The sequence below is a fragment of the Poecilia reticulata genome, chromosome 20 (assembly GCF_904066995.2).
Source record: "Poecilia reticulata chromosome 20, P_reticulata-male-v2, whole genome shotgun sequence".
NCBI classification, from domain to species: Eukaryota; Metazoa; Chordata; class Actinopteri; order Cyprinodontiformes; family Poeciliidae; genus Poecilia; species Poecilia reticulata.
In genome coordinates this window covers 3030204-3057237 of record NC_088849.1, presented here as the reverse complement: position 1 = coordinate 3057237, position 27034 = coordinate 3030204, and the positions used below count along the sequence as shown (strand labels likewise).

The 27034-nt window shown below is 39.8% G+C and overlaps 1 protein-coding gene and 1 long non-coding RNA gene across 2 annotated transcripts in view; one reads left to right on the top strand and one right to left on the bottom strand.

Moving 5' to 3' along the window:
- The window catches only part of gfod1 (glucose-fructose oxidoreductase domain containing 1), a 28914-nt gene extending 4710 nt beyond the window's left edge, over positions 1 to 24204 (top strand). Inside the window, exons 3-4 of the mRNA XM_008438442.3 lie at positions 19886 to 20079; positions 20278 to 24204. Of these exons, the coding sequence (XP_008436664.1) occupies positions 19886 to 20079; positions 20278 to 21018 (935 nt within the window). The 3' untranslated portion in view covers positions 21019 to 24204. The remainder of the gene's footprint in view (positions 1 to 19885; positions 20080 to 20277) is intronic.
- LOC103482339 (uncharacterized) lies at positions 1240 to 11435 on the bottom strand. Its single transcript, XR_536437.3, has 3 exons — positions 11218 to 11435; positions 10424 to 10553; positions 1240 to 1322 (listed from the first exon to the last, which is right to left on the bottom strand). It is a non-coding gene; the product is annotated as an uncharacterized LOC103482339 (long non-coding RNA).
- Positions 24205 to 27034: the final 2830 nt, after the last annotated feature.

The window sequence follows — 27034 nt, the reverse complement described above, 5'->3', positions numbered from 1 at the left end:
TTTTCCTGCATTCATTCGTAGCAGAGAAGAACGAAGTGTTGTTGGTTTGAAACTTTGCATCTCGATCTCAGATCAACAGAACCCTGTTATCATGTCTGTGAAACACGCTAGCTTCTGTCAGCTCTATATACAGGAGCTTTACTCACCCTCTTTAAGTTTCTCACAAACATGGTGGCGTTAGCCTGTAGCATTAGCCCAGCTAGCCTGTGTCATCCGTTGGCATTTCCTTGTTTCCCGCCCTTCTGCCTCATAGGGAAAGTATTTCCAAACAATGCTTTTGTTTGCCTTGTCGGTTAAAGAGGGTCACATATAATTTTTTTTCTGGTTGTACTCGCCATTCTAGTAGAGTTAAAAACTTAATTAGGAGGGTAAGGAGCTGAATCTTTCTGGTATTGCTAGAGAAAGTCCAGCTGCCTGGGCAAATGTTGCTAAGTACAACAAAAGTTGCAAATGAGCAACTTTTGTTCAGTTTTATCTCAAAGAAGCTGCAAAGGAGAACGGTTCCAAAGATCCGGCTGGTACTGTAACCCTGCAACACGTCATCAATACCTCACCAAATGGTGTCAAATGATCTGAAACTGAAAATTAATATTTCTCCTTTTAAGCAGAAGTAGTTCAGGGTTTGTGTAGTTAAAGTAAACTTATACTTCACACCACATGGAGCTGTTGAATTATCACGCAGATGTTCTGGTTTGATAACTCCTCGGTTCGCGACCTACTTCCTCTTAGAGGCATCAAACGGCCGTAAAAAAAGCTCCTCAAGTGTCCTCACTTCAACGTGGACACCATGCAGCTTTAATGCTCCGGTAAGTGGAGGAAAGTTCTGGGCGTCTGAGCGTAGAAAATCCACTTCAGGAGAAACATAGATTATTTAGCTCTTTAGAAAGGCTGGGCTGTGAGATGTGGCCGAAAGCTCAGGGGACTAAAGACACCCTAAGGAACTGACTGACTGGATTTACTCTCTGACAAACGGCTTTATTAGGTGGACATTACACACCGGGCTGTTTTGGTGATTTTAATGCAGCAGCCTTTGGGAATGTGAGAGCTGCACTGAAATGCAACCCACTGCAGAGTTTCAGGTGCTCTCCCTGCCTGCCTCTTTGTGCGTTTGTGGGAGGCAGGATGTGGTGAGAGAAACCCTGCAGCTCAACTCTGTGTGACCGCTGGACTCCTCCAGCAACAGGAAGCGTCACTTTAAGGCAGCTCTGGTGTGAAACTGTTGGTGCCTCCAAAGTGCACCAGACTGCGTCGTAACATGAGATGGACATGTCAGAGGGAGATGGCGGCGGCGTTCTGCGTCAGTAGGGAGCATCAGGCCGAGTCTGTGTGGAGACATGCGTTGGAAAGCTATCTCTGTCTTAATCAAAGTGCATCAGATGTGATTCTGAGCTCCCCCATGTGAGAGGCAGAGCGTATCAGGTGTCTGGTCAGTGTGTGTCTGCATCATCTCAGAATAGCCTGGTAGCAGGACAGGCAGTCTGGGAGCAACCCTCCTGTCTGCACTGAACAACAACACATCACGGCCTGCAGCTTTACTAACTCAGCATTCTAACTCCTTGAATCAATAAGGGTTCCTTGATTGTCACATAAATATCAATACCTGACAAAGAGAATGTAAATGAGTCCAAAAAAGAAAAGATTTAATCAAAGGGAAAGGAGTTTTCCAAGCCAGCCTGACCCAATCTAAGAAGGTTATTGTCTCCTTGTTTGCTTTAGTGGAATTCATTCCCCTGCCTTCCTTTGGTCTGACCTACAGTCATGAAGTTGCCTTAAAAGAACCTCTGTGGCAACATGAAATGGGCTTAACTACACATTACATACCAATATAAAGGAAATCAAGGACAGATTAGAAACGGGCTGGACTTATGGCATCAACGACTCATCCAGGAGATCAGAACAGAATCCAGAACATCTGGAGCACTGCAGGCCTCACTGCCTTCAGCCAAAGGTCACATTGAATCCAGAGTTTCTAAACAGTTAAACTATAATTGAATCATTTCTAATTAGTGTGAGCTGAACTCGGAACTGGTTCTTCGGAACATTGACATTGCACAACAGTACAGCCAGACATTGACCTTTAAATGTTTACCGACCTAACTTTGTGACCTCTGACCAGTTGAATGAAAAACAAATGAACTCTGAACTGTAACTATGGATGATGTCATGGTTGCCTAACTCATGTTCCCTTTTCATCAGCCAGAGTGGAGAGCAGAACAGACATACAAGTAGAACTGTTGATTTGATGGAGCAGATTGTAAGGTTAATAAAAGGGTGTGCGTCTCTCAGCTGGAACTTGATTAGCTTTGTGATGAAGAACTCCTTCCTGCACTGATTCAACACCTGCTGACACCGTTAAACAAGCCGGTTTAAGGCGTCAGCTGCAGATCATGCCAATACTATATGCATACCAATTTTTACCTTGAACATTTTGACTCCTTCTTTACACACTACCTTGTGTTGCTCACGCATAAATCAAACTAAAATGTGTTGACGTTTGTGCCCATAACGTTACAAGACGTGGGAAAGTTCACTTTGGTAAATCGGTGTTTACGGCTCTTTTATTAGAGAGTCATGATGATGTGAGATCTCGTCACTACAGAGTAAACAGCACATGACCCGGGTGTTATTTCTGTTAATGCTGACATGAGCTGGTTCATCAGGGCTCTGATGAGCTTTCAGACACCTGCCTGCTCTGACTGGCCACCCAGCGGCATGCAGCTATTTATAACCAGTCTGCAAAGGGCAAGCCGGCATCATCATAAATACATGTTCCACCTCTGATGCTCTTATGCAAGCTCGCTTCAGAGCAGGGATGGGCTGTTTGGCAACCAGGCCCATTTGTTTAAAGGGACAGTGATGCCAAAATCATGCAGATTATGCAAAAATTTACATAAATTGGATTGGTGGAAGACACTAATACAATCTTTTATTATTTGTTTCCTGTAGATCTGTTCTGTAAAATCTGCTCCACCAAACAGCTCCAGCCAGTTGGGGCAAAAGTCAAAGGTCATTATGGGGTGTTCTGAAGTGCCTAGTATTGGCACATTAACAATCAGCCTTTTGTTTGCCTCGACAGCTGTAGGGTGGGGTGTCTGTAAATTGGGTTTCCTTTTCAGAGATGCCATCAGTGTTGATGAATTTGGTACTGAGAGGTGTGGAGGTTGTTTGAACAGGTTTCCTTTGAACCAATTCAGATCAGTTTTGGCCTGTCTTATGAGGAAACTGCTGCTGCAGAAAAAGATTCCTAGAGCATGACATCTCCAGCTCTTTGCTTCACAGCTCTTTTTCCTGGAAAGCTGTATGCTGAAGCCGAACATGTCCACTGCTCTGGAATCCAGATGAATTTTAGGCTCGTCTCTCCACTGAACATTGTTCTAGAAATCCTGCTGGTTGTCTAGGCTCTGTCCAGCAAACTTCAGTCTGGCCTTTATTATTTTTCTTAGCAGTAGTTACCTCCTTGCACACATCCCATGAAAGCTAATATTGGACAATCTGTTCAAGATTAGAAAGACATCCACCTCTATAGCAGCAGTTAGTGTCTCCTGTAGGTTCTGTATTGACATTTTAGGATATTTAGAGTCTTGCTGTTGCAACTTGCAGCAAGTTGTATGTTTCAAATCTATGCATGTTTGCCGTTTTTCCTGAATGTCCTCTACTTGCAGACTGTGTCAAACTTATATAGGATTCATTTAGGATCTTATGGTGCTACTGTCTTCTTTCAGAAAGTGTTAGGTTCTTTGGATCTCAACATGGTGTCCACTCACTCTTCACTGGTTAGGAGCACATTCAGCATGTCAGTGTAAAGAACCCTGCTAAACTCTGTTAAGGAAACTACTCAGGTATATTGCTTTAGTTCAACACATCAGGTGTAAATTAAATCGATGTGAGGAAACCCAACTCCTGATGAAAGCCTTTGTCAGACTCTTTGCAGCATTTCTGGCCTCAGACATGACTGAATAGAATCTGGTTTTATTAGAAGAAAGGCTCCTTTCTTCTGATGTTGACTTCTGTTCAGTTTGTTGGCTAAATAGATTCAGGACCTTTGGGTTTTAGTAGATTCCGACCGATTTAAGCCCAGTCAGATCAACGCCCTCCGTAATGGCAAGCCAGCCAGGAGAATTGGTCTGATAGAGTGCTGTGCTGCCATTCCCATGCCTTCTCCTTTCAGCGTTTTTAGCACAAGGTTCCCATTGCTTCTCGTCTGTGTTCCCCCAAACGCCCATTAAGATGCTAATGATGGCCTGGGAGCGTGTGGGTCGGTGCAAGTCTGGGAGAGACAGGAGGGGACGGGTATATGGTGCAGAGCGGAGAGAAGGCTTGTCATCCTGTGAAATCGCTTTTGTGTTTGAGTTGAATGGCTGGATTGGGGGGAGTTTCTCTTAGTACACTGCCACACTGCGCTTGACAAGTGAGTATCCCTGAAGAACCCATCTCTTCAGAGAGCCAGGGGGATCTCTGTGGAGGTTCATTCCAAACGAACTTGGATTGGAAGCTTTGGATGGAGGATCACATTGTGGTGGTAAATTCCAGGGCCACGCAGAGGGCAAGCTTTTCAAACGGGATTTAATCAGACGCCGGCTTCTAGTATGAAATAATTCTGCATCATTAGGCAGACGTGTGAAGAAAGATTTTGCATCTCTCTGAGCAAACTCAATTGAAGGAAAGCGACTATTTACTTTCAGGGATTTTCGAGGGTCAGTGCTTTTATTTGGGCAGAAAAACAACAGAACAGAAAAGGAGGAAGAGAAATTTGTCATCAAAGATCCTTAGCTCAGGGATTTCCCAGTGACGTCCTGATGTCCTAATATGTGATCAAAACTCACAGTGAGTGCGAGCGCGCGCGTGTGTGTGTGTGTGTGTGTGTGTGTGCGCGTGTGTGTGTGTGTGTGTGTGTGTGTGCGTGTGCATGCATGTGTGTATAGGGATCATTTTCAGTTTGTCATGCATTGCACGTGACAGAAAACAAAGACTGCCCTAATGGTTGTGTAAGTGTATACCATGTGGTCATTGTTGTGAAATATGGTTGTAAAGGAAATCATTCGTCATTAGACAGTGGGGGGCATAACAAGCGCTTGTGATATTAAAAAAAGACACATTCCTTCCATTTCAAGGCATTTCTTGTAGTGCTTCCTGGTTGCAGTCAGCATGTGACTTCATCCAGCTTGTACGGCAGTTTTTAGGGACGCAAAAATGTGAATGTATGGACTGATAAATAATATTAACATTGCTGTAGCCAATAAAGGATATTTATTGATACTATATTCCCTATCCTTTTAACGCCATGAAAATATGTCCACACCATTGACATTGTTTCTTTTCTTCACCTAAACACTCTACAGTACTGTATTGCATCGCTATCAATATCAGATGACCATTACCAGACCATTCCTATCCCAAAACACACACAAATGGCCACGAGATGGAAATATCCATCAATTATTAATGTCTTCCTAATTTTACTGATTAAACATTGATCAGTAACATCAGAGATAGGACTTTGATTTTCATCATCCGACGGTGCCGTTAATACCAAAATATCTCACCTCACTCTAGCCCAGTGGTTCTTAACCTGGGTTCGATCGAACCTCAGGGGTTCGGTGGAGCCTCTGCCGCAGAGGTAAAGACACACTTGTGTAAAGTCGTGATGACGCCCCGCTTTGCCATCACTTGCTGCAGAGGATCACGTTACATTGCTTAGCCAATCAGAGCTGCGGAGGAGAACTGATTGAAGGAGCTCCACTCTCAGCATGGATTTGAACTTGTGTCTTTAATTACTTCAGCAAAACTCACCGTTTTTACCAAATTCTAGTCTAAATCTGCTCCTTAGTTGCATCTTTTCGGGGTTGCTACTGCCTCTAGTGGCGTGGGGGTGGTAACACAACTAATATAATTACATTACCACATCAGAATACCGCAAAGTATTTTGTGTGTCGGCCGGGGTGGGGGGAAGGGGGAGATAAGAAGGGTTCGGTGAATGCGCATATGAAACTGTGGGGTTCGGTACCTCAAAAAAGGTTAAGAACCACTGCTCTAGCTAGTAGGTATAAAAGCAGGTGCCGCATTTTGGCTTACACTGTGTTAGCTTGTTGTACCTATTTCCAGAACTCTTATTTTGAAGTGTCAAAAGAATTAGTCTTTGAGATGCCAGTTGATTAAAAAAAGAGTACTTGTTATGCTGGCTGATAACACTTATTTCTAAATGTGGACCACTAAATAAAAAAACGTGACACGTGATGTGATATTTGTACTCGCTGTGAGAATATAACTGGCTAACTGTTAGCCGCTAACAAAGCTAAAGTAGAACTGTCCTTTTGCGCTAAAGGACTTTTTCAGTTTTTCTTATTATCATTTCTGCTTGAGAAATTATGATAATTATGGTAAGGTGGAGGGCTTGGTGGGAAATAAAAATGTCCTTAGCTTCCAAATATTATTATTTAATAAAACATTATTATTATTATTATTATTATTATTATTATTATTATTATTATTATTATTATTTAATAGTATTAAATAATAATAATCTAGAATTGAGCCAGTGATGGTGGGAGCATGTTGGAGTAGCTCTGTACTTTTGAATTTGAAATATGGTCTTTTTTTACATTTCTTGGACAAATGAGTAGAATTTTTGAGTTTATGTGGTTCAACTTATATATAGTCTTTTTATGAAAAAAAATCATATTAATTTAAACATAACAGAGCATTTGGCTGAACCAACACGAAAGTGGTACAGTTAATACCAAGTGGTTGCATCAGCTTAAACACACCTCCCTGTCTGTCTGTGGAGTTAGGAAATCACTTGTGTAATTATCTTGCACAAACACACCACGTCCTGTCCACCTCCGCCTGCCACACCTCTCGTCTCTCTTTGAATGGTTTTTACTGACTGCTGCTCCCAGACATCCCCAGTTCTTTCCTATTAGACCAGACCTGCTCCAATCGGTTTTTCAAGAATCGGCCTGACTGTCCTTGCTAATTGGCCTGCAGGGGATGGAGGACAAGTGGCAGCTACAGACATCAGAGAGGACAGACGTATTGAAGCCGTCAGTCAGAGCCTCTTTTTGTTTTTTCTCCTTTCTGCCACCGGTTCCGTCACTTTTTCACCTACAAGTTTATTTCCTTTGATAAAGCAGGAAGAAACAGCAGAACGCTGATAATTACTGACGAGCTGCAGATGAAATCATCGTATTTCTAAAGCAGGAAGTGAGGCCTTGGTGTACCACAGTGAAGTGTTTCTCACTTCCTGTTATGTTGATGGTGGCTGTGACCTCTGCGTGCGATACTGAAGGTTCTTCTGATCACTTCCTGCTTTCAACACTCTGTGTGTAATGGCTGTTCACTCCGAGGGAAGGAAGTCAGGAGGAGATGCTTTTGTTTAGTGGGCAGCCATCTTTTTCCATATACAGATCTTTGCAAAAAATACTCATAATGAACTTTTTCAGTTGATGACCTCAATTTCCACCCTATAGTAGAACCCCAGTATGCTAACCAGATGGTAGCAAATCACAGCCACCCGCGAATGGCTGAAATTCTACAAGACTTGAGACTTCCTTTAAAAATGCTTATAACTGCTAAGAGTTCAAACACCAAATATATCTGGGTATGCATTAATACGCAATGGAAACCATCTTAGCTTTACCATGCAAGTTAACATCTATAGTTTTTATCATCTCCACTCTTGGGGGTACAACCAATCAGCAACAAGGAAACTATATGTCATTGCTGGATTGGCTGCCTTGCAAACACCAGCTACCAGAATTGCGTGTAGGTATAACGACTTTCAAATATGTATTTTATTCATAAATTTTTTACATTTTCTCCAAAGAAATCTGCTTTCCACGGAAGAAACTGCGAATAATTAAACATGTGAATACTGGACCGTGAATAGGCTGGAGTCTGATGTAGGCTAGATTTTATGGGATGGACCAACACAACGTAAAGCATCATTTTGACGAGGAAGGAGAGGATAAATGGTTACGAATTTGTTTTAACAAATCGTATATCTGAAAAGCAGATATGTGGAAGAAGGTCTAAGCTGGACAAACAGGGCAAAGTTTAAGGTCTAGGTATGCATTTTCTATGGTAAAAATACTTTCAGCTGCTATCTTAGCAAGAAGTGGTTCTGCAAAGCGTTGACCCATATATTTGTCTTGTAGAAACCACACCGGTGGAGAAAGCTGGGTTTTATTGGGTGTAATTTCAACAATTCGTCTTCTTAAAGAGACAGTAATTCAGATGGCTTGGGCACCAACTTTTAATCCTACATCTACCGAGTCCATTCAGTAGACTTCTATCGGGTTCCACCATATAATATGACGTAGAACTGAACATTTTAAATACAGTTTTCATTAAGAATCAGTTATAAATTCCTAATGGTGAGCCAGAAATAAACCAAAGTGAGTCAGTTTTACACAAATCAGCTCATCTGTCCCGTCCAGATGAACTCGTAAAGATGCAAATAAGTGTTTGCATGCAGAGTATTTATACTCGGCTATTTAAAGACGCACTGGAAACATGTATGAATGTTTCCAGTGCGGTATGAACAGGTATGAATGGCTGTTGCATAAAGTTTTACAATCAGTTGCGTTATCTCCACTATTCTTGGCCGTGTTCTGCAGAGAGTGATGCTCAGTCAGCATTAGCAGGTAACAGTGGTTTCTTTGGCTGTGTGTGTTCTCCTCACGGCTGTCAGCAGGAGTACTTTGCATTTTGTATCTTGCCGATCTCCTAAGCATACAGCCGTTATCACACTGACCTATAAAAGCAGGCTGGACCGACCTGAGGGGTCAGGGATTCGCCGTCTCAGCCTGTCATATTCCATCTGAAGGAGACATGCAGTCAAAAGTTAACGGAGGCCACTTTAGTTGGTTTATGTAACACCGCTGTTGATGTCTTATGTTGGTGGCTCAGACCGCCGGCCCTTCAGACAGAGCTGCCTCACGCCTCAGCGGTCACATTGTTAGAGGGTGCTGCTTCCAGCAAACAGTGTGTGTAGAGATGGGAGACATTGTTTCCCCCTAGCTATGATACCAGTGACCACTGGGAACACACTTCACATTTTTATGAGCCGTGTTTGTCACGTTGATGAGTGTGACATCTTCTCTCTTGCTGCAGGCACTGTTTTCTGCTCAATATGGTCTAATAATCAAGAGTTTAAATTTTTTTTATATGTCTGGCATTTCTTTACAGTGTTTACAAAACAATATAATCTTGGACATATTGTGACCTAAGTTTTTGTGGGTTGCACTCAGTAATGCTAACCATATTAAGCCTGCTGTAATGAGAGGTAATTAGGGAGGCAACGATGCAAACATTTTTTGTCAATAACGATGTAAATACGACATAAATGCTGCTTTTATGGCTGATAACTAATATTTACTGATATCATACATTGTACTTTCAACACAGTTTAACAGTGATCATACTGTCTGCATTGCCACTCTACTTCTGCTACGCTTCCCAGAATCCTGCACTGCACATGCCGATCAAATGCCACTTGACCATCCGTCCATCCAAAATACATAAACAAATGTTCACAAGATTAAATTCGACATCGCTTTGCAATATTGGCCCAGTTTTACTTATCGGACCCATACCATATGTTAAAAAATGACTAACATCGGCTGACACAGATGAAGCTGACATATTGTGCATCCCTAGTGCTAATTCATAATGTTTTAAAGTTATAGTGTCAGCACTGCAATGATTTTTTTTCAATTAGTAGTATTAGTTAAATCCTGTTTAACTGCAGGGCTGTGTAACACCGACTGCTCTCCATCACTCACACATAGTGATGTCTAGTTATTAGTCATTACACAATATTTGATGACTGATCTTAACAGAAAGGCTTTTAAAATCTTGCTACAAGAAACCTCAATTTCTAAATCACACAGGGAGTACTGCTGTTGTTATTGTTGTTGGTGGTTTTTAATGTGAAATCAAAATCAGATGTTTAGAAAATCTATCATCAAAAAGTGACCAGATTCTCTGATTGGTGCTTCTTTGAGTAGAAATTACCAAAAATACTTGCTTCTATTTCTAAGGAACAAAAAAAAAAAGAACGTACAAATTTTTAGAAATACTATAAAAATAATTTATTTCAGACTCTGTTCCCGAATTATGATACTTCACTGGCAGTTCTCACAGAGTTTACTTGAATAAAGAAAATCCAAAATTGCCAGTCACATTTAAAAGAAGAGTGTTAATTCTGACCTCATGGTCTGACTGTTTTAGTTTTCTTTCTGCCATGTTGATTCTTTAGGGGTCTTTTTAAACCAGCTGACTTTTCTGTCTGAACTGCCAACTGTCGGTAATAAGCTTACAAGTTGACTCCTTAATGTGCTGCGAGTCATGGGTTCCATAAAAGAGCTGTGTATGGGGAACTTTAGAAGTGTGTGTAGTTGTGTGCAAGAAAAAAGTGACCTACTTTAAAGTGATAAGTGTTAGCTCACTGCGGCTCATTAGCATCCTGAGCCTCCTCTCCTGTGCTACCTCCTAGCATCTCATCTCTCAGTAGCTTCATCAGACACAGATTCCCTTGATTGCTCCGACGGCATCTGCCAGAAAAAGATAGAACACATCATGTGCTTTTATTTTTAAAGTCCTTACTCCCTGTTCAGACCAATTAACAAAGCTAATGATGACTACAGACATACTGCAGAATTAGCGTCTTACGTTAGCATTTATAGCAGCTAGCATTACGAAATCAGCCGCCTCTATATCCGTATACTGGGAGAATGTGGATTACCTGAACTCTGAGACTTCCAAGCGGCTTTCGACATTTTACAAATTAAGCCTGTTTCATAACAAATGGAGATTGGAATGGCAAAAAGGGGAAAACAGAGCAACTTTCCTGAAAGTCATTCCACTTTCCTGTTATCCACCAAAAGTCTATCTCTCTTTCACAGCCTGGATGAACCGTAGACTTGTCTTAACATGTTGAAAATAGTGTCCTTTTAATTAAGATGCGTCAGATATTTCTGTGCTGCCTTTGACATTAAAACATCTCCCTAACACTGAATCTTCTAGACTTTGTAACAGCACAAACCTGGTAGCGCCGTGTATTCTTGTTAAGTTTTTACCTTTTTGCTAAGCAGCCTGTCACCAATTAGACCAATTAAGCTTAAAAAAATATGTTGAACCTTATCTCAACCCATTCATAATTATTTAATGGGTCAAGAAAAATATTTTAAATCATAGCATTGTTTATAACCAACTTACAGCTTATTGGCAGTCACACCAGCCCTGTTCAGTCCGCTTTAATCAAACTCTGGTCCGTTTGCCATTTGGTTTCCATGTCTTCTTCTTCTTCTTCTTTTTTGTTTTATGGCGGTTGGCAAACAACTTTAAGGTGCATTACCGCTACCTTCCAGGTTGGAGTATGGATCAGAAGCTCATAGCCTTCTCATAATACCCGTTCTTCTAAGAAAATTAAAAATACTATCAAAAACTACATCCCCTGATGATCTCTGAAACAACTCTCTAATATCTAACTTGTTTTTATTTCTACTTAACTCTCTAAGTAGTATCTCTCTTTCCTGTACATATTTGTTGCATTCTAAGAAAATATGTTGTACTGTTTCTAATTCTCCACAATGACTACAACAACCTGTATTATGTTTATTAATTAACTATTTAATCCTGTGTCCAAACCTTATTCTAGAAATAACATCTTCTTCACTTTTACTTCTGTTATCTTTCCTACATTCCCCAACTTTTATTTGGATATTATAATAAAACCTCACTTTCTCTCCTCTGTCCCACTGTTCTTGCCATTTTCCCTTGATATATTCCTTTATAATATTCTTTATCTCATTTTTACTTATCTTAATATTCAAATCAACAATTTCCTTTCTTGAGGCACTCTTAGCAAAACTATCTGCCAACTCATTTCCTACCATGCCAATGTGGGCAGGAATCCAAACTAATTTAACCTGAGAGCCCTGATTTTTAATCCTGGAAATTAAGTAAATTATATCCAATATAATATCTTGCCTTGATTCTGAATTTACCTCTTGGATACTAATTAATGCGCTGCTAGAATCTCAGGAAATTAAAAACTTTCTTTTTTCCATTTCCTCAACCCATTCTAAAGCCATTAATATTGCCATTAGCTCACCTGTATGCACTGTCAATTTATCATTTATTCTTTTACTTTTCATAAAGTTTAAATCTGGAGCATAAATGATATACCTACTTGATTATTTACCAATTTTGAGGCATCTGTGTATATTTGAATATATTCTGAATATTCTTTTTTAATACAATTTTCCACTTCATTCTTTACCAATTCTCTTCCCTTTTCCAATAATTTTAAATCAACTTCAGCCTGTTCACAAACCCATAACGGAATGACAGGAGTAACAACCACAGGACTAATTAGAAATTTATCAATCCCAATATCATATATTTTATTTAAAAAAATCCATCCAAAACTATTAATTTGCTTCTTTTCTTTTTCTTGACAACGTTATAATGTCATACATGGAGGGTGAGCTTCATTATGTCCTTTATTATTTGCCCAGTAAGTCAAGGCTAATTGTTCCCTCCTGAGCTCTAGCAGCATCTCACCCATCTCAACCTGTAGAGCTGAAACTGGAGTTGATTTCCTCGCTCTGCAGCAAAGGTTTTCATGTCGTTTTGTTCAGTGGTTCTTGATGCAGCGCCCCCACAGCTAAACTGCTCAAAGGATACCATTGAGTGCATTGTGAAAGCGAATCGGACCAAATGAAAATGTAACAAATGTTACAATTTTTGTTACCAATTGAACTGAGTCTACCGGACTATCAGTTGTAAAAACATTGAATCTTTTTTCTTTCTTGTGAAATATGCTTTTAACTTTTTAAAAAAATAACTCTTTGTTACACACAGCTAATGATCTTTGTCCTTTTAGTCTAATTTAGCCTGCACAAAACTGTCACTTAGAAGCATTTCCTGTGAAACAAAGAACCAGTTTCAGTACCTGCTTATATCTTCTGACCGCCTCTACGGATGTGATAAGAAGGACAGTCTGTTTGAAAAATAGCCAACCCTCAGCATACATTTTCTTTACTTTATCCTACCTTTCAAGCTGCATGGATTGACCTTGTAGTCATGCCTTTGTAATTAACTAGCTGGGTGGCCCACAAAGACACGTGAACACCGCAGCAATTTATTAATGTGTCAGCAACACAAAACCGATCTTTAAATCACATGAATGTGGCATTTACACGCGCTAAAACCTGAAGTGCCTCTGGACGGCTTTCCTGGTTTCCCTGCACCCCGACGAAAGCAGCTGTAGACCGCTCTGATGATAAAATGCAAATGTCACAGGGAGGGTGTGAGATGGTTCTTTGTGAGGCTGCAGACAGATCCATCAGCAGTAGCACTGGCTCAGCTGTTTGTGAGCTACCAGGGCTGCTGCTTGTGCATGTGTCAGAATGATTAGAGAGGAGATGGGAAGCAGCTCAGTCCAGCAGTTAATCAGACCCAAGAGGATCATGAGCAGCGGGGGACTGCAGATGTAAGGCTTCAAAGACGCACACATCCATCTACTTTTATTATTTATTTATTTGCATGAAAGCACTTTACAAAGAGGTAATCTGTGGATACCATCAGTATCTACGTGGTGTGATTGGGCTTGGACAGGACCCTTTGTTTGGCTATAATGCATGCCAAACAAGCCACTCTGGTACTGAGGTTAATTGTGGTATTTAGACACATTGTGGAACGCTAACCTCTTTACATTAGCTGAGGGTTAGAGCAGGCTGAGTGAGGCTAATGCTCCCCATTATTCATGATTCTGATATACGCTAATGGACCTGGAGCTACATTACACACAGTGTACACACTGCAATGCTGTCCTGTCACCATCACAGTATGTTAGCTGTCCTTCATGTGGTAGCTTTTTGTTTCAGATCCAAAAAATCTCTTTTGAATGGTAGAGTATGTGTTTTGTGGTATAGAAACATAAAGATATTTTATAGAACAATGCAATTTATTTCTGAAGTCAATCCATAGCAAAAACGGTTTAACTAATCCTAGCATACTTGTCAGGAGCGCTACACTTTAGCTATGTTAGCTAAGTTTGAATGACATGTTAGAATAATTCCTAGGACGACATTATGAACCAGAATGAAAGACAGTAATTTTCAGAGTTTCTTAAGAAAAATGCATTTTTGTAATTGTAATTAAAACACAGTTTAATAACTACCAATTAGTCACGATTGACCACAAAGCTAGTGCCCACTAGCATCGCATCTTTAGCTAAAACTGCTGTTTTGTGATGGTTTCTTTCTTATCTTAAAATTAAAAACTTCCAGACCCCAATTAATTATTTTGTTATTTTTTATCCAGTAGCCCATTTATCTAATATTAAGGAATCTAGTAATTAGTATCTAACTTAAATAATAAAGAGTATGCAACAAGTTTTCCTTATTTAGCTACAAAGAGCATTCATCAACTCTGCGAGTTTAATCCCAAATTGCATGCCGATTTCATATCAGCATAGTGGTACTATGATAAAGTTATATTGACCTGTAGTCATATGTAGCATCTGTATTGCAAAAATGTTTGCCTTTTCTTCCCAACAATCCCTGTTTTGTAATTGCTTTATGGTAGATTAGATTTAGGATAACTGACACTGTCTTGTCTCTACCTTTACCGTATGTTTTGTTGAAGCTATAACAGACATGTTTTTTTTACAACACATACTCTATGTTGTGGCTTAGAAATGTTATTATTTTATTACTATTTTTAACCAAACTTGTGTGTTCTTTATTTGTGTTTTTATTCTTATACATTTTGTTGCTCATGTTCTGAGACTATTAGTATTAGTAGGTAGAGTAACTGATTAAATGTAAGTCTGAGTTACACTCTTATTGAGGTTTAGCTAACACACATCTAATTCCAGAGCTTCGGTGAGGAAACATGTTTCATGATTTTTCAGATCTTTTAATCCTGCTGCGTTGCTGTCTGGTCTACGAGCTCAGTCAGCACACATCTGATCCATGCAAACCTGCTACTGAAATACAGACAATTTCCAAATATACACTGACCATCACTCCTTGTTTTTGGGGAGCTGAGAGCAGAGACACAATATATAGGCCAAGGTTATAAACCTCTGCTGAATGTGATATGTAACCTTTATGTCCTCAAGTGATTCTACTTATTAAAGTCACTCCATTTAAATCAGCTTTAATCTCTGACAACCCTTTATCACATGGTCGATACACTCAAAGCAAATTCGCCCAGCAGTCCAGCCTTTCATAACCCATTGGATAAAAAGCCACGTATTAAACACATTGCTGCATCGTGTAAAAAAAGTAACAACTTGTAGTCCAGAAATTATAGTATTGCTCTATTTCTGGGAAACGTGGAAAATCCACAATTAATTCGCATATCTGAAATATTCAAAAATAAATATAACATGGGAAGCTGAAATATCTGGCATTAGGACCACCTTTAGAATTAGACACATTCTAGTGAAAAAAACAATAAAACAAAAAAACTAATAAACCAGCACTGAATCATTTCATACTGTACACAGATTCTTTTAAAACACATTTTGTGATTCATGGAACTTTTAATCAAGTTGTGAAAACAAAAGATTTGTCTTTTTCTCTTTTTTTCATATAGTGGCTCATTTCCTGAGCTGGTATGGCTATTACTGCAGAAGTCTTCAACCGTTAGTACAATATTTTTAAGTCTGTTGCAGGCATTAAATTCTCATTCATGTAAATTAAATTTGGACTCTCTTTGTGACTATAATAATAATAATTAATAATAAGGATATTTTGTAATAAGATCCCCAACTTTAATAGAAAACAGTGTCATAAGAAAAATAAACTGAGGTATTCAGAATCAATCGGCTGCTAGCTTCAAACTAAGGAAGGAATTCAACAGTTCAGCTTAGTAAATCCTTGCTAATCAGCCAGACATAGGAAACCTTCCTCGAGGCTTGTATTACTGTAATTTTTTACTTTTTGGTGTCTCTTCTTTCCCCTTCCTGACCTCCTCCCTGCTGGAGCACATACACGACGCAGCGTGCCAGATGGTTAGTCCTGCTGACCTGTTCTCCTAGCTTTTCTATTTCTAGCATAACCAGGCAAAGAGGTCTATTGTTTACACTGTTGGCATTAAGCTTAATCCACCAGCTTCCTCTACGTAGTGAATTCCAGCTGTTCCCACCGGACCACATTACTGTAGAGATACACTGGATGTATGCAGATGTTACCTTGATTTGTTGTCCTGAAACAATCAGAACGCATTTAACTTTTAAAACTTTTAAAACATATCTAAAACATTTTACTTTTAAGGAGTTCCTTCACCGCAGCTAAAGCGTAATCACCCTTCTTCATCTCTAGACCGTGGCCTATTTGTGTGTGTTGCTGTGAACACTGGTACTCAGCGTTATAAACCCTGAGTCATGCAGAGAGGCCCAGACGCTGAGCTTGGCAGTGAGCCGGGAGGAGCAGTGGAGTGTGGAGGCTTGGCGTTCAGTTGTAATGATGCATCCACTCGCCCCTGGCCAGAGTTCCTGCCCGTGTTGGGCCATTTCTTTCTGCTGTTGTCCAACCTAAAGCATCCCAGGACTTGAGAAACTAATCGGTCCATTTACAAATGGCAGTTAAGACAGTTTTAATCAAAGATACTTTAACTTACATCATTGCTGTTGAGGATGTCTTGTAGTTCTGCGTACTAATGGACCACATCTCACTCCCACAGCGGTGCAGTCACCACCTTAAATTTATTCTTGGAACAAATCTCCTTTTGGTCATAGAGGACTTAACTTACCTTCAAGTATTCTCAGTCTTTTGTTCTTTCCATGACTACCTGGACTTTAAAGTCTAAGCTTGGCGAACTTAATCTGTTAAGAACAATCAAATCAAAAGCTTACAGCAGAAGATAACTCTGAGGAATGCACACTGGGAGTTTGGTTATATCTGTTGACTTGTGTCAATTGGCACCATCGACAGTGAAGGAGAACAGATTCTAGAAGGGTCACTGGATGATGGCCGTTGCAGCGGAGGGTCCCAAACACAAACTACTGGTGACCATAGTTTAACTGGAGCAATACTGGCATATTTTATCAGGTGTCCTATATGTTGTTGATCTCTGCTGCCCTCCTGTCACTAATGCCACCCAGAACATAACTGTGCAAAGGAGAAACCCGTTGTTTGGCTTGTCTAGAGGTGCTGTCAACTCCCCTGGGCTTAAAACCATTGATATACATGAGTAGTAAAAATCTTGGTAACACTTTTTTTGAAGGGGTGTGCATAAGACTGGCATGACACAGTCATAAAATGACATAACACCTGTTATGAACATAAAGAAGTCTTTATAAATGGTTATGGCTGTTCTCATGAAGTGTCATTCAGTAAATGATGACACTTTTAATGCAAAGTTGCACTAAACGTTGCACCAAATGTCCATTAAAAGTGTCAACTTTGCATTATTTGGTAAATAATGACACTTTTAATGCAAGGTTGCATTAAAACTTGCATTTAAGGTCCATTAAAAGTGTCAGCATGGATGTGGGACATTTATATTCTCGCACACCTTTCATACAAAACCCAGGCCACCAGGGGAGACCCATCCCACTTCAGTATATGTCACTCTCCTTCCAGCCAGGGTTTTCCTCACCTCCCTCCATCCTCCATTTTGCTTTTAGGTCACGGAGACAGCGCCACACCTTTCTGCAGACAGCCTCCTCTGTAGACAAAGTTGTAACAATTTACATCCAGGAGTTTTTAGCCATTTGACGATCTTTGTAGTTATTTAGTAAAGAATCATACAAATGTTTTGCTCCTCGCGTATGGATACAAAAGACGGATACTGGAAGCAGGCTAGTTGAATCGAGACATGAACATTGCTGTCCGGGTGCGTTTCAGCATAAAGCACGGCAACAAACTTCATGAAACACTGCACAGAGCTCTGTCGAAATAGTTTGGCACACTTGTCCTCCTCTACTGTCGAAAAGAGGAGGAATCCTCCTTGTCAACGAGATGATGCATTTTTTGTCACTCAACTACGTCAGAGAGGGCTGATTTCGACACTTTGAATGAAGAATGGGAGAACCTTAAGTCCTCCTCTATAAGAAGGAATGTCAACACACTCAGTGTGAGTGAAGCTTCATCACTGTGTCACCCAGCTAACATGCCAAAGTCTTAACCTTTCAAACTTTTGCCCATGAAACACAAAAGGTCATTGCCAATATTTTGATCTGACCCTGTTTCTGCCTTCATGAAGTTCTAACTGAGGAGCCCCACGAGGCATTTTAGTATTTAGTCAGTCAGGGTGCATTGAATACCTCAAGTCATTTATTTTTGAAGCTATTTAAGCCGCTGCTTTGCAAAATTGTACAGCTGCATATGAATTCCGATAAAACACCCGATGTTTTGGGAATCTACCAAGAAAGCAAATTCATCTTTTGTGTCTAAACTAGCAAAAAAAATGAGGCAGGGGCTCATCTGTTGTTTCTTGGCTTTGTGTGTCGGCTCTGGTTGGAAACTGGGTGGCGGCGCTTCTCAGAACTGGGTCAAACAGATTTATGTCTTGACCTAGCCAATTGGAGCTAATAGCAGATTAGGGGGGCGTCCACATCCACAAAACTGTTTGCTCACCCATGACCCCTTAGGCAGGACCGAAGGAAAAGCAGCACTTCCAACTATGAGTGCACACTGTCCATCTAATCATATAGCATTTTCATTGCAAATACAATGAAGATGATGAATTAAGCTATTAGAATTTTTAGCCCTGATGTGGGAGCATTAAACTGAAGGAAGGGCGTTTGTGCGTGAATCTGACTCCTTTCTTTTGAGCATAGAAAAAGAAAACAGAACTACTTGTAGTAGACTGATATACTATTATCCAGTATAGCATATTAGTTTTGGATAATAGAATAGAATATAAATATCCTTTATTGTCCAATTCAGATGTAACAGCAGCAAAATGGCTGTAGGTTCACTCAAAGATAAAAGCATAAAAATATATAACATTAAGAATAACTTACTGTACAGTAAGGACAAAATTAGAACATAAAATGCAAAAATCCAACCTGTTCCTGGTTAGCATGAAAACTGTATTAAAGGAATCCCCACACATCCCTGGAGCCCCAAGCACTTGGGAGCCATCCAGGAGTCATGTTAGGATCTGTCGGTTGAAACTGGACTGCTGTTACTGTTTTCTAATGTCATGTTCTCCATTTTAGCTCTAATAGAAAATCTCCTTGAATCTGCCTGTCCTCACATCACTGACGCTTTTCCTGTCTCTGCTGTGTTTGGGTTTTGCTTGGAGCTGTAGACCATTTGATCCACTGGACGAGATTTTAATTTGGTTCCATTCTGTGTCTAAAGCTTCTTTCTACTCTTTTTTTCCTTTTTTTTCTTTTGGCCTTCTACTGAGCCTTCAGTTATACCAGTTGATCTTATCTAAGCTCTATGATCTCTGCTGTCTTATACCCTCGAGTTCTAATCAGGTCTTTTTTTGAGCCCTCTGGTGTATAAATTATCCCAAATTGCATGCAAGGATTCAAATTTAGAGTGACATCTTCCCAGTTGTCAACTACCTGTTAATATCCCCAGGATATATAGAATGCATTCACTATTTGGTCTGCTTTTCTAAAAGTTTGCTAGCATATATACTTTCCTCAACTCGGAGGGGAGAGCTTGTTCCATTCAAAAATCTCAGACTCAGCTGTTGTAGGAGTTGCCTCATTTTGCAGGGAGGCATTGTTTCCTTGTGGGAATGCATGTTTTCAATCACAGGAGGATGTCTGTAGGTGTTGCTAAATCTACTCCTCTTTTTTCCACACCTCAAGTGTAGACCTCTACTGTAAGAAAGAACAAGGAAAAGCTGATTTTGCAACTGAAGAACACAAAAGTCATTATTCTGTCTTTTCTTTTTAAAGGTATTGGCAAGAACGTCATATGTGATAGGACTGCCACTCCTCTGGATGCCTTCCGAATGATGTCAGCTGCTCAGTACTACCCAAAGCTGCTCAGCATTATGGGAAATGTGCTGCGTTTCTTGCCGGCCTTTGTTCGAATGAAGGAACTTCTGGAGGAAGGATACATCGGAGAACTGCTGGTCTGTGAGGCCCAGGTATGATGAAAAAACATTTGCTTGCTTTGTTGTTTCTGTTGTCGTATTGCTCATATTTCCTGTAAGAGAAATAGTTACAGAAAACATAAAGGATTCTGATTTCACTAATTTTATGACTCATTCTGGGGGTTCTTTGCAGTAGGAAATTGAAGCAATAGCAAAAACCTTGACATATCTTTCTGTTTTTTTGTCACTAAGGTCCACAGTGGCAGTCTCTTGGGGAAGAAGTACAACTGGAGCTGTGACGACCTGATGGGAGGCGGTGGACTGCATTCGGTGGGCAGCTACATCATTGACCTCCTCACATTTCTAACAGGTCAGCGTGCAGTCAAGGTGCACGGCTTCCTAAAGACTTTTGTCAAACAGACGGACCACATCCGGGGCATCCGTCAGATAACCAGTGACGACTTCTGCACGTTCCAGATGGTGTTAGAAGGAGGCGCTTGCTGCACTGTCACCCTCAACTTCAACGTCCCTGGAGAGTTTCGTCAGGAAGTGATTGTTGTGGGAACCGTCGGGAGGTTAATGGTCACGGGCACGGACCTGTACGGACAGAAGAACAGTGGCGGCGGGGGAAGCGGTGGCGGTCCTGAACTCCTGCTCAAAGACACCACTCCTCTTGAGAAGGCCTCCTTGCCAGAAAAGGCCTTTAGTGACATTCCATCCCCGTACCTCACCGGGACAATCCGCATGATCCAGGCTGTGCGGCAGGCCTTCCAAGACCAGGATGACCGGCGGACCTGGGATGGAAGGCCCTTGACGATGGCTGCCACTTTTGAGGATTGCCTATATGCTCTTTGTGTGGTGGATACAATCAAGAAGTCCAACCAGTGTGGAGAATGGCAGAACATTGTGGTCATGAAGGAGGAGCCAGAGGTCAGCCCTGCCTATTTGATCAGTGAGGCCATGCGACGCAGTAGGATGTCACTCTACTGTTAACATCTGGCTGATGTACAGCTGTGGAGGACAGTGGCCTTGGTCAAGTTCAAAGTTCTTTCATAGAACTGCTGGATGTAATTTATCTCATCTCTAATTTTATTTAAATGTGCGCTGTTACTGTTGCAGAGAGTTTATGCCAATGTGATGCAGATATCTGTGGTTTTGCTGCCTCAGCAGCAGGGGGGAAAACTAGGTTCTCAACAATCAAATCTGTATTTATAAGAAGTTCCATCTGTTTTTTCTTTTACATTTGATAAGGGACTCGAGTCCTTCTGCTAGATGTACTTGTAAACCAGACTAATTCACAAAAGAATGATATTGGAAGCGTATCGGGAAATGAAACTACTTGCTGGTTAGCTGGTCAGTCAGTAATGACTTCCTGTCAGAAACCTGCTTCTGATCATTCCGTTCAACAAGCTCACACTTCTGAGTCCTGATGCCTATTACCATCCTGTTGGCTGCTTTATCAAACAAGTATTGTGCATCCTTTCCCTGCATTATTTCAACGACTTCATGACTAGGAGTGGAAACACAATACCTTACACTGTGGGTCCGAACAAGGACAGCCAAGGAAGAATGAAATCGTTGCTGTACTCTGAAGTCCTTGCTAGTTTTATCAAGTCAACGTTTGAAAAGTCAGTGCGCTCGACAGTCTCTATCTGTTTACTGTGTATTCTATCGTTTGTGTGTGAAGCAACAGAAAAATTTTTTAAAAAAAATAACACATTGGCTGGTGGGTAACTCAGAGGCTTTAACATTCTGGTTAATGTATGCAATATAAAACGGCTGCAGCCTTAAATAAAGGGTTAGACCACACCTTACACATTTTATGCCTTTATGCAGTTGGCTGTGCATTAGCCTTTTAGTTCTGTGCGGGTGATCAGTAGTGATACTTGGATATTTCCTTAATCTATTGCTTTTACTTTCTGTTCATGGGTGTAGTACGTTGCTAATGCTAAGCTAACCTTAATAATCCTGTTCAACATGCCTAAAAGTACAGTAACAATTAACCATCAACCATTGACTACATAAATAAATACATGAGGTTCTAGTTGGTACGGTTTGGTATATACTGTGCTTTAAATGTCATTAGGTCCCATGTAACCATAATGGCTAATTTTTGTAACATTTTCAGACTGTCCCACTCTGAACTCTATTGCTAACGATTATTAGAAGGGGTTAACGTTTCTGAGATGTCAAAGAGGCTTAATCTGTGTTTTACCTTGAACAAAGTTAGTCATTTTTTATTACCTTACTGCTCTTGCTCTTTTGCTGTATTTCATTTGTACTTGGAAGTCAGAACTTCTGAGTTCCAAGTTCAATAAATCAACTAGGGTGCTCCGTAAGTCAGAACTTTGACTGAAAATGTTGTAGATTTCTAAGCCAACCCTAAGCCTAAAATCCAAAATGGCTGCCAGTTGTATACAGCACAGTGATAGCTGTGGAAATAAACTGCTAATTTGCACTGCTGATACTTTGTATCTGAATAAATCAGTCATGGACTCAGTTCTGCTCATTCTTAAAGAAAGAAAGTGTTGTTATTGTTTTTAAATTCATAAAATACCGAGAAATATATTTTTTGCTAATATTGCTAACAGCAGTTAGCAGTACTCACCAAAATCTAAAAAAAATTTCAGAACTGCAACAAACACATTTAAAATTGAAGTGAGTACTCCCAAGTCATAGTTTTCACTCTAAAGCAAATTTAACACATTAACATTGCTTCAAGCAGATGGCAGCCATTTTGATGAACAAACCACTGGCAAAGCTTAATGGTAAAAGCGTAGCTGGCTAATAGTGGAGCATTTTATAGCTAAAATAATCACTAGTGTTAAAAATATGGTTAAAATCAAAGTGGAACGTAAAATTGTAACATAAACACATTAGTTTCTAAATGAATGTCGATGATTGATGTTTACGGTTTGGCTAACACATTAGCTTTAAATCTGGTTGTAATTAACGCAGTGCTAGCCAAAGAAATTAGCACAAGGACAAGGATTGAAACCACAGGAGGCCTGTGCATGTCCTCTAGAAAATGTTTTTTAAAAACTCTGTGGGGGTCAGGTTATATTTATAATTGTTAGCTACTCCTTGGCCATGTTCCTGAAAAAGCTAGCAAAATAGGCTGAAGTTCAACTTAGTTTGAAAAAGCCAAAAAGATGTTTTTGTTTTGTTTGTTTGTTTATGCATTGTTATTCTCATTTTCCATCTGCAGTTTCAAGTTCAAAAAATGTGCTGGAGTACTATCTGTGTAGCAACTACTGAAAATGTACATATGAAAAATATTGCAAAACAAGTGTATGTCTGAACAGTTAAACAAGTACTGTATGTGTTTTATGTGTAAAAACCAAGGAATTGGAATGTGTTTAGATGCGTTTTAAGGTATTTATTGTGTGGTTTTGATGTTTTACATTTTTGTGGACTGACCTGCAGTTTATTTTTATTTGTGAGATTAACAGACTGAGGCCTTTGGAGCATTTAGCTTCTTTGTCCCCTCCCCTTACAGAACCAAAATAAAACGGTTAAACTCACTGAAAAGCTTTATGTTTGTTGTTAGGCTGCGGTGTGGATCACAGCCAGAACCCGACGTCGCTGCTGAAAACCATTTGTCCCAGACTGCGACATTTACAATCTGTGACGACTGTATGCTGATGACTGTCTAGTTTGTTTTATTTTAATTATTTTTCTTGTGGTTTGCCAGGTTACAGCATGCTTCCCTGAGGTCAGGATCCAAACTGCTTTGCACTTTCATCCGAAATACCTTTGGACAAAAAAAAACAAACAACTATTCGCCAAATGATGCGCCTGGGAAAACAAAGTCTGAGCTCAACACAGATAAGCTATCGCTCTTCAAGATAAAAGATTGGCCCTTGTGTACCAAACGCCTTATCAAAACTCCATACAGACTTTCCCCCTACGTCAGATTAGAGTTTAAATGTAAACCTATAAAACTTGTTGTCAGGATGTGGACTTTTCTCATGAGGGTTTATTTCACTGTCATGTTTAGGCTTTTATTTTGAAAATTAAATCTGCTATTTCATCTTTTATGAAGGCACTTCGATATAAGTCCTGAACTGGTAAAAGAAGAGCAGTAAATTGCTCCAAAGATGATCTTTTCCTCATCAGATATGTGAACGCCCTTATATACTGTGGAATTTATGAAAATAAATTCTTCATTTTTCATTATTTCCACTATGTGGATGAATTATGTTCCCTTTCCTGTCGGTTAAACTGATAGACACGGTTACAACCATGTCTATCAGCAGTGAGAAAATGTTGATGTTAGGTAACTTAGAAGAGCTTATTAAAATTAGCTTATTAAAATTGATTAATTTAAATGAAAATGGGTTTTATTTCCAGAATTAATATAATTGTCTATAAAAATAATAAACTCTAAGGAATTAAATTAGTTTTTATTTAGCCATGGAGGATTCTTAAGGCTAATCCCTGTTTTTTGTTGTTGTTTTTTTTAAACACACCTTTTCCGTTCACTTAACTTTCCAATAATGTGCTTGGATATAGCATTCCGAGTCTAACTTTTTGAGTTAATCTAATGTAATTGATTCCCCTTTTAATTTATATTAATGTGCTTGTATTTTTTGTATTTTTTGACAATTATGTTGCTCAGTGGATATTTTGAACAAGAAAAAGGTCATGTTCTCTGCATACCAGTTTTCTTTCAGTTCCACTCTGTGGATGTTTTGGTTTTCTTGCCCACACTCAGCTCTCCTCTGAGTTGACTCAGTTAAACGTCTTAGCCAGCCAGCTTCTGCCTCAAATTAAAACCATGGCCAACACTGCAGGGCTGTCACTCAAAGAGAATGATGTTCTGCAAGGTACAGAATCGGAAACTAAAGTGTGCTTTTTTTCCCTCTGGGTAAGTTATTCTGACAGTGAGGATGCTGATAAAACATTCTTTTTCTGCTTATTGTTAATGTATATGTTCACCATGTTCAGGGTCAAGTATCTGAGACTTTGATTTGAAACAAAGAGGATTTGGTGCATTCTACAAATATGCTGACTTTTTATTAGTTTTATTTTGTTATGAGTGGTTTTATTTGTATTAAAATATTGTTACAGCTGTCACAGCTTACGTTCTACCCATATTTTAATTTGGTTGTGTTCTTATTTGTTGTGACCGCTGCACTTGAAATGAACAGAACAGCAGAAACAAATAAGCCCAGAAGTGACCATGGTTCCAGCATTTTTAACTTTGACCCCCCGTCAGTACAAGGTGCTCCTCTCTGCTTCAGAAGCATTGACACTTATGTCAGGGAAGACCCTCTCTCTCTCTCGGCCAGGGAGGAACTGGGACCAACAGCCTCACAAAGGTGCTTCTTTAGGCTTTGGAGGCGTTGCTTAGTTACCGGATGCCATGGTGCCAAATTCTCATCTAGTCATGGATTACAAACCACTTTTCCTCAGACTCTGGGTGTGCCTGAATTCAGGTGCATTCAAAGGACCCAGCCTTGTTCTGGACACCCAGTATGTTCGCCCTAACTCCCAGTCTGGCTGACCCAGGGATAAATGCACAACAAGGAGTTTGACATTTTTAAATTCATTGTTAATTTGTGTCGCATTTATCACATTTTGTGAGCCTGGAGTGTTACTGTGGAAAACGTCTGCATTGGTAATCACCAAAGTACAGGTTTATCTAATGCTACAGTTTCAATGCAGACAAACATGAAGGTAGACCTCAACATGGGATTTGTGGAAGTATTTGTCCTATACTTTCACTCTATGAAACTACAGGCTTATATTTATTTTCAGGCATTTTACACACCTCTACCTGAAAACGTGGCCAGCATTTTGATAGATATTTTGTACGGTGAGTAAAGCCTATTTGGACATTTCAATACACATTTCAGATGTTTTCATTTGGCCCACACCACGTAGCTACTTTTCCCTATTTCTGGTCGGGGATTGGTGGACACTGAAAACTGGTGAGTATATGGATGGATGGATGGATGGATGGATGGATGGATGGATGTTTTTTCAAATTATATTGCTACATATTTAGAAATTTTTTTAAATAATGTTTTTCTTGTTTGAGTGGTGTTGCATTCAGTTTTGTAATGACATAATTTTAAAGTCTCTGTTGACCCCTGCTGGAGGCCGGTGGTGTTGCATCACTCCTGTGAAAATGTTGCCCAGAGGAAACAGTATTGCCTCTGACCTCTGACCTCTGTCAAGTGTTTCATCGCTTCTTAAAATTTTATTTTAAATTTGACATTGGACCATATGTGTCATTATGAGGCATGTCTCACACACACACACACACACGCGCACACACGCACGCACGCACACACACACACACACACACACACACACACACACACACACACACACACACACACACACACACACACACACACAAGATTTGGATTTCCCAATAGGACTTCCTATGGAGTATGTTGATAAGTCTAGAGTTGCATATTTTTTATAAAATATTCCAGTTAAATTACAGCCTTTATGTGTTGATAAGTCTAGAGTTGCATATTTTTTATAAAATATTCCAGTTAAATTACAGCCTTTATGTGTCTCAAGCTGATGTTACAATTCAGAGGTCTAAAAGATTTGGATTTCAATCAAATTCAGTCAAATTTTATTTGTATAGCACATTTCAGCAGCAAGGCATTTCAAAGTGCTTTATTTATTCATTTTATTCTTTATTTGGTCATAATATCCCTGTGCCACATTGCTCTGCATTACTAGTTTTACATGTCCATCATGCGTGTAGGTTTATATTTGCTGGCTGACCCCAATGTGTCTAATCAATATTTGATTTTATAAATGCATCATTCGCACCAGTTAGTGCCATCAGTAAACATCTGTTCAGTTTCCCAGCACCAGATTTTTGTGCTTCATTTAAAATGGTGGAATCTGAATCAGATAAAGTGATAACCTGATTGTAACATTTCCTCTGTTTTTACTGTACATTCAACATGCAGCTGTGGCAGCTGAATGTTTTGTATTCCAAAGAGAGTGTTAAGATATTTTCTAGAGATTAATAAAT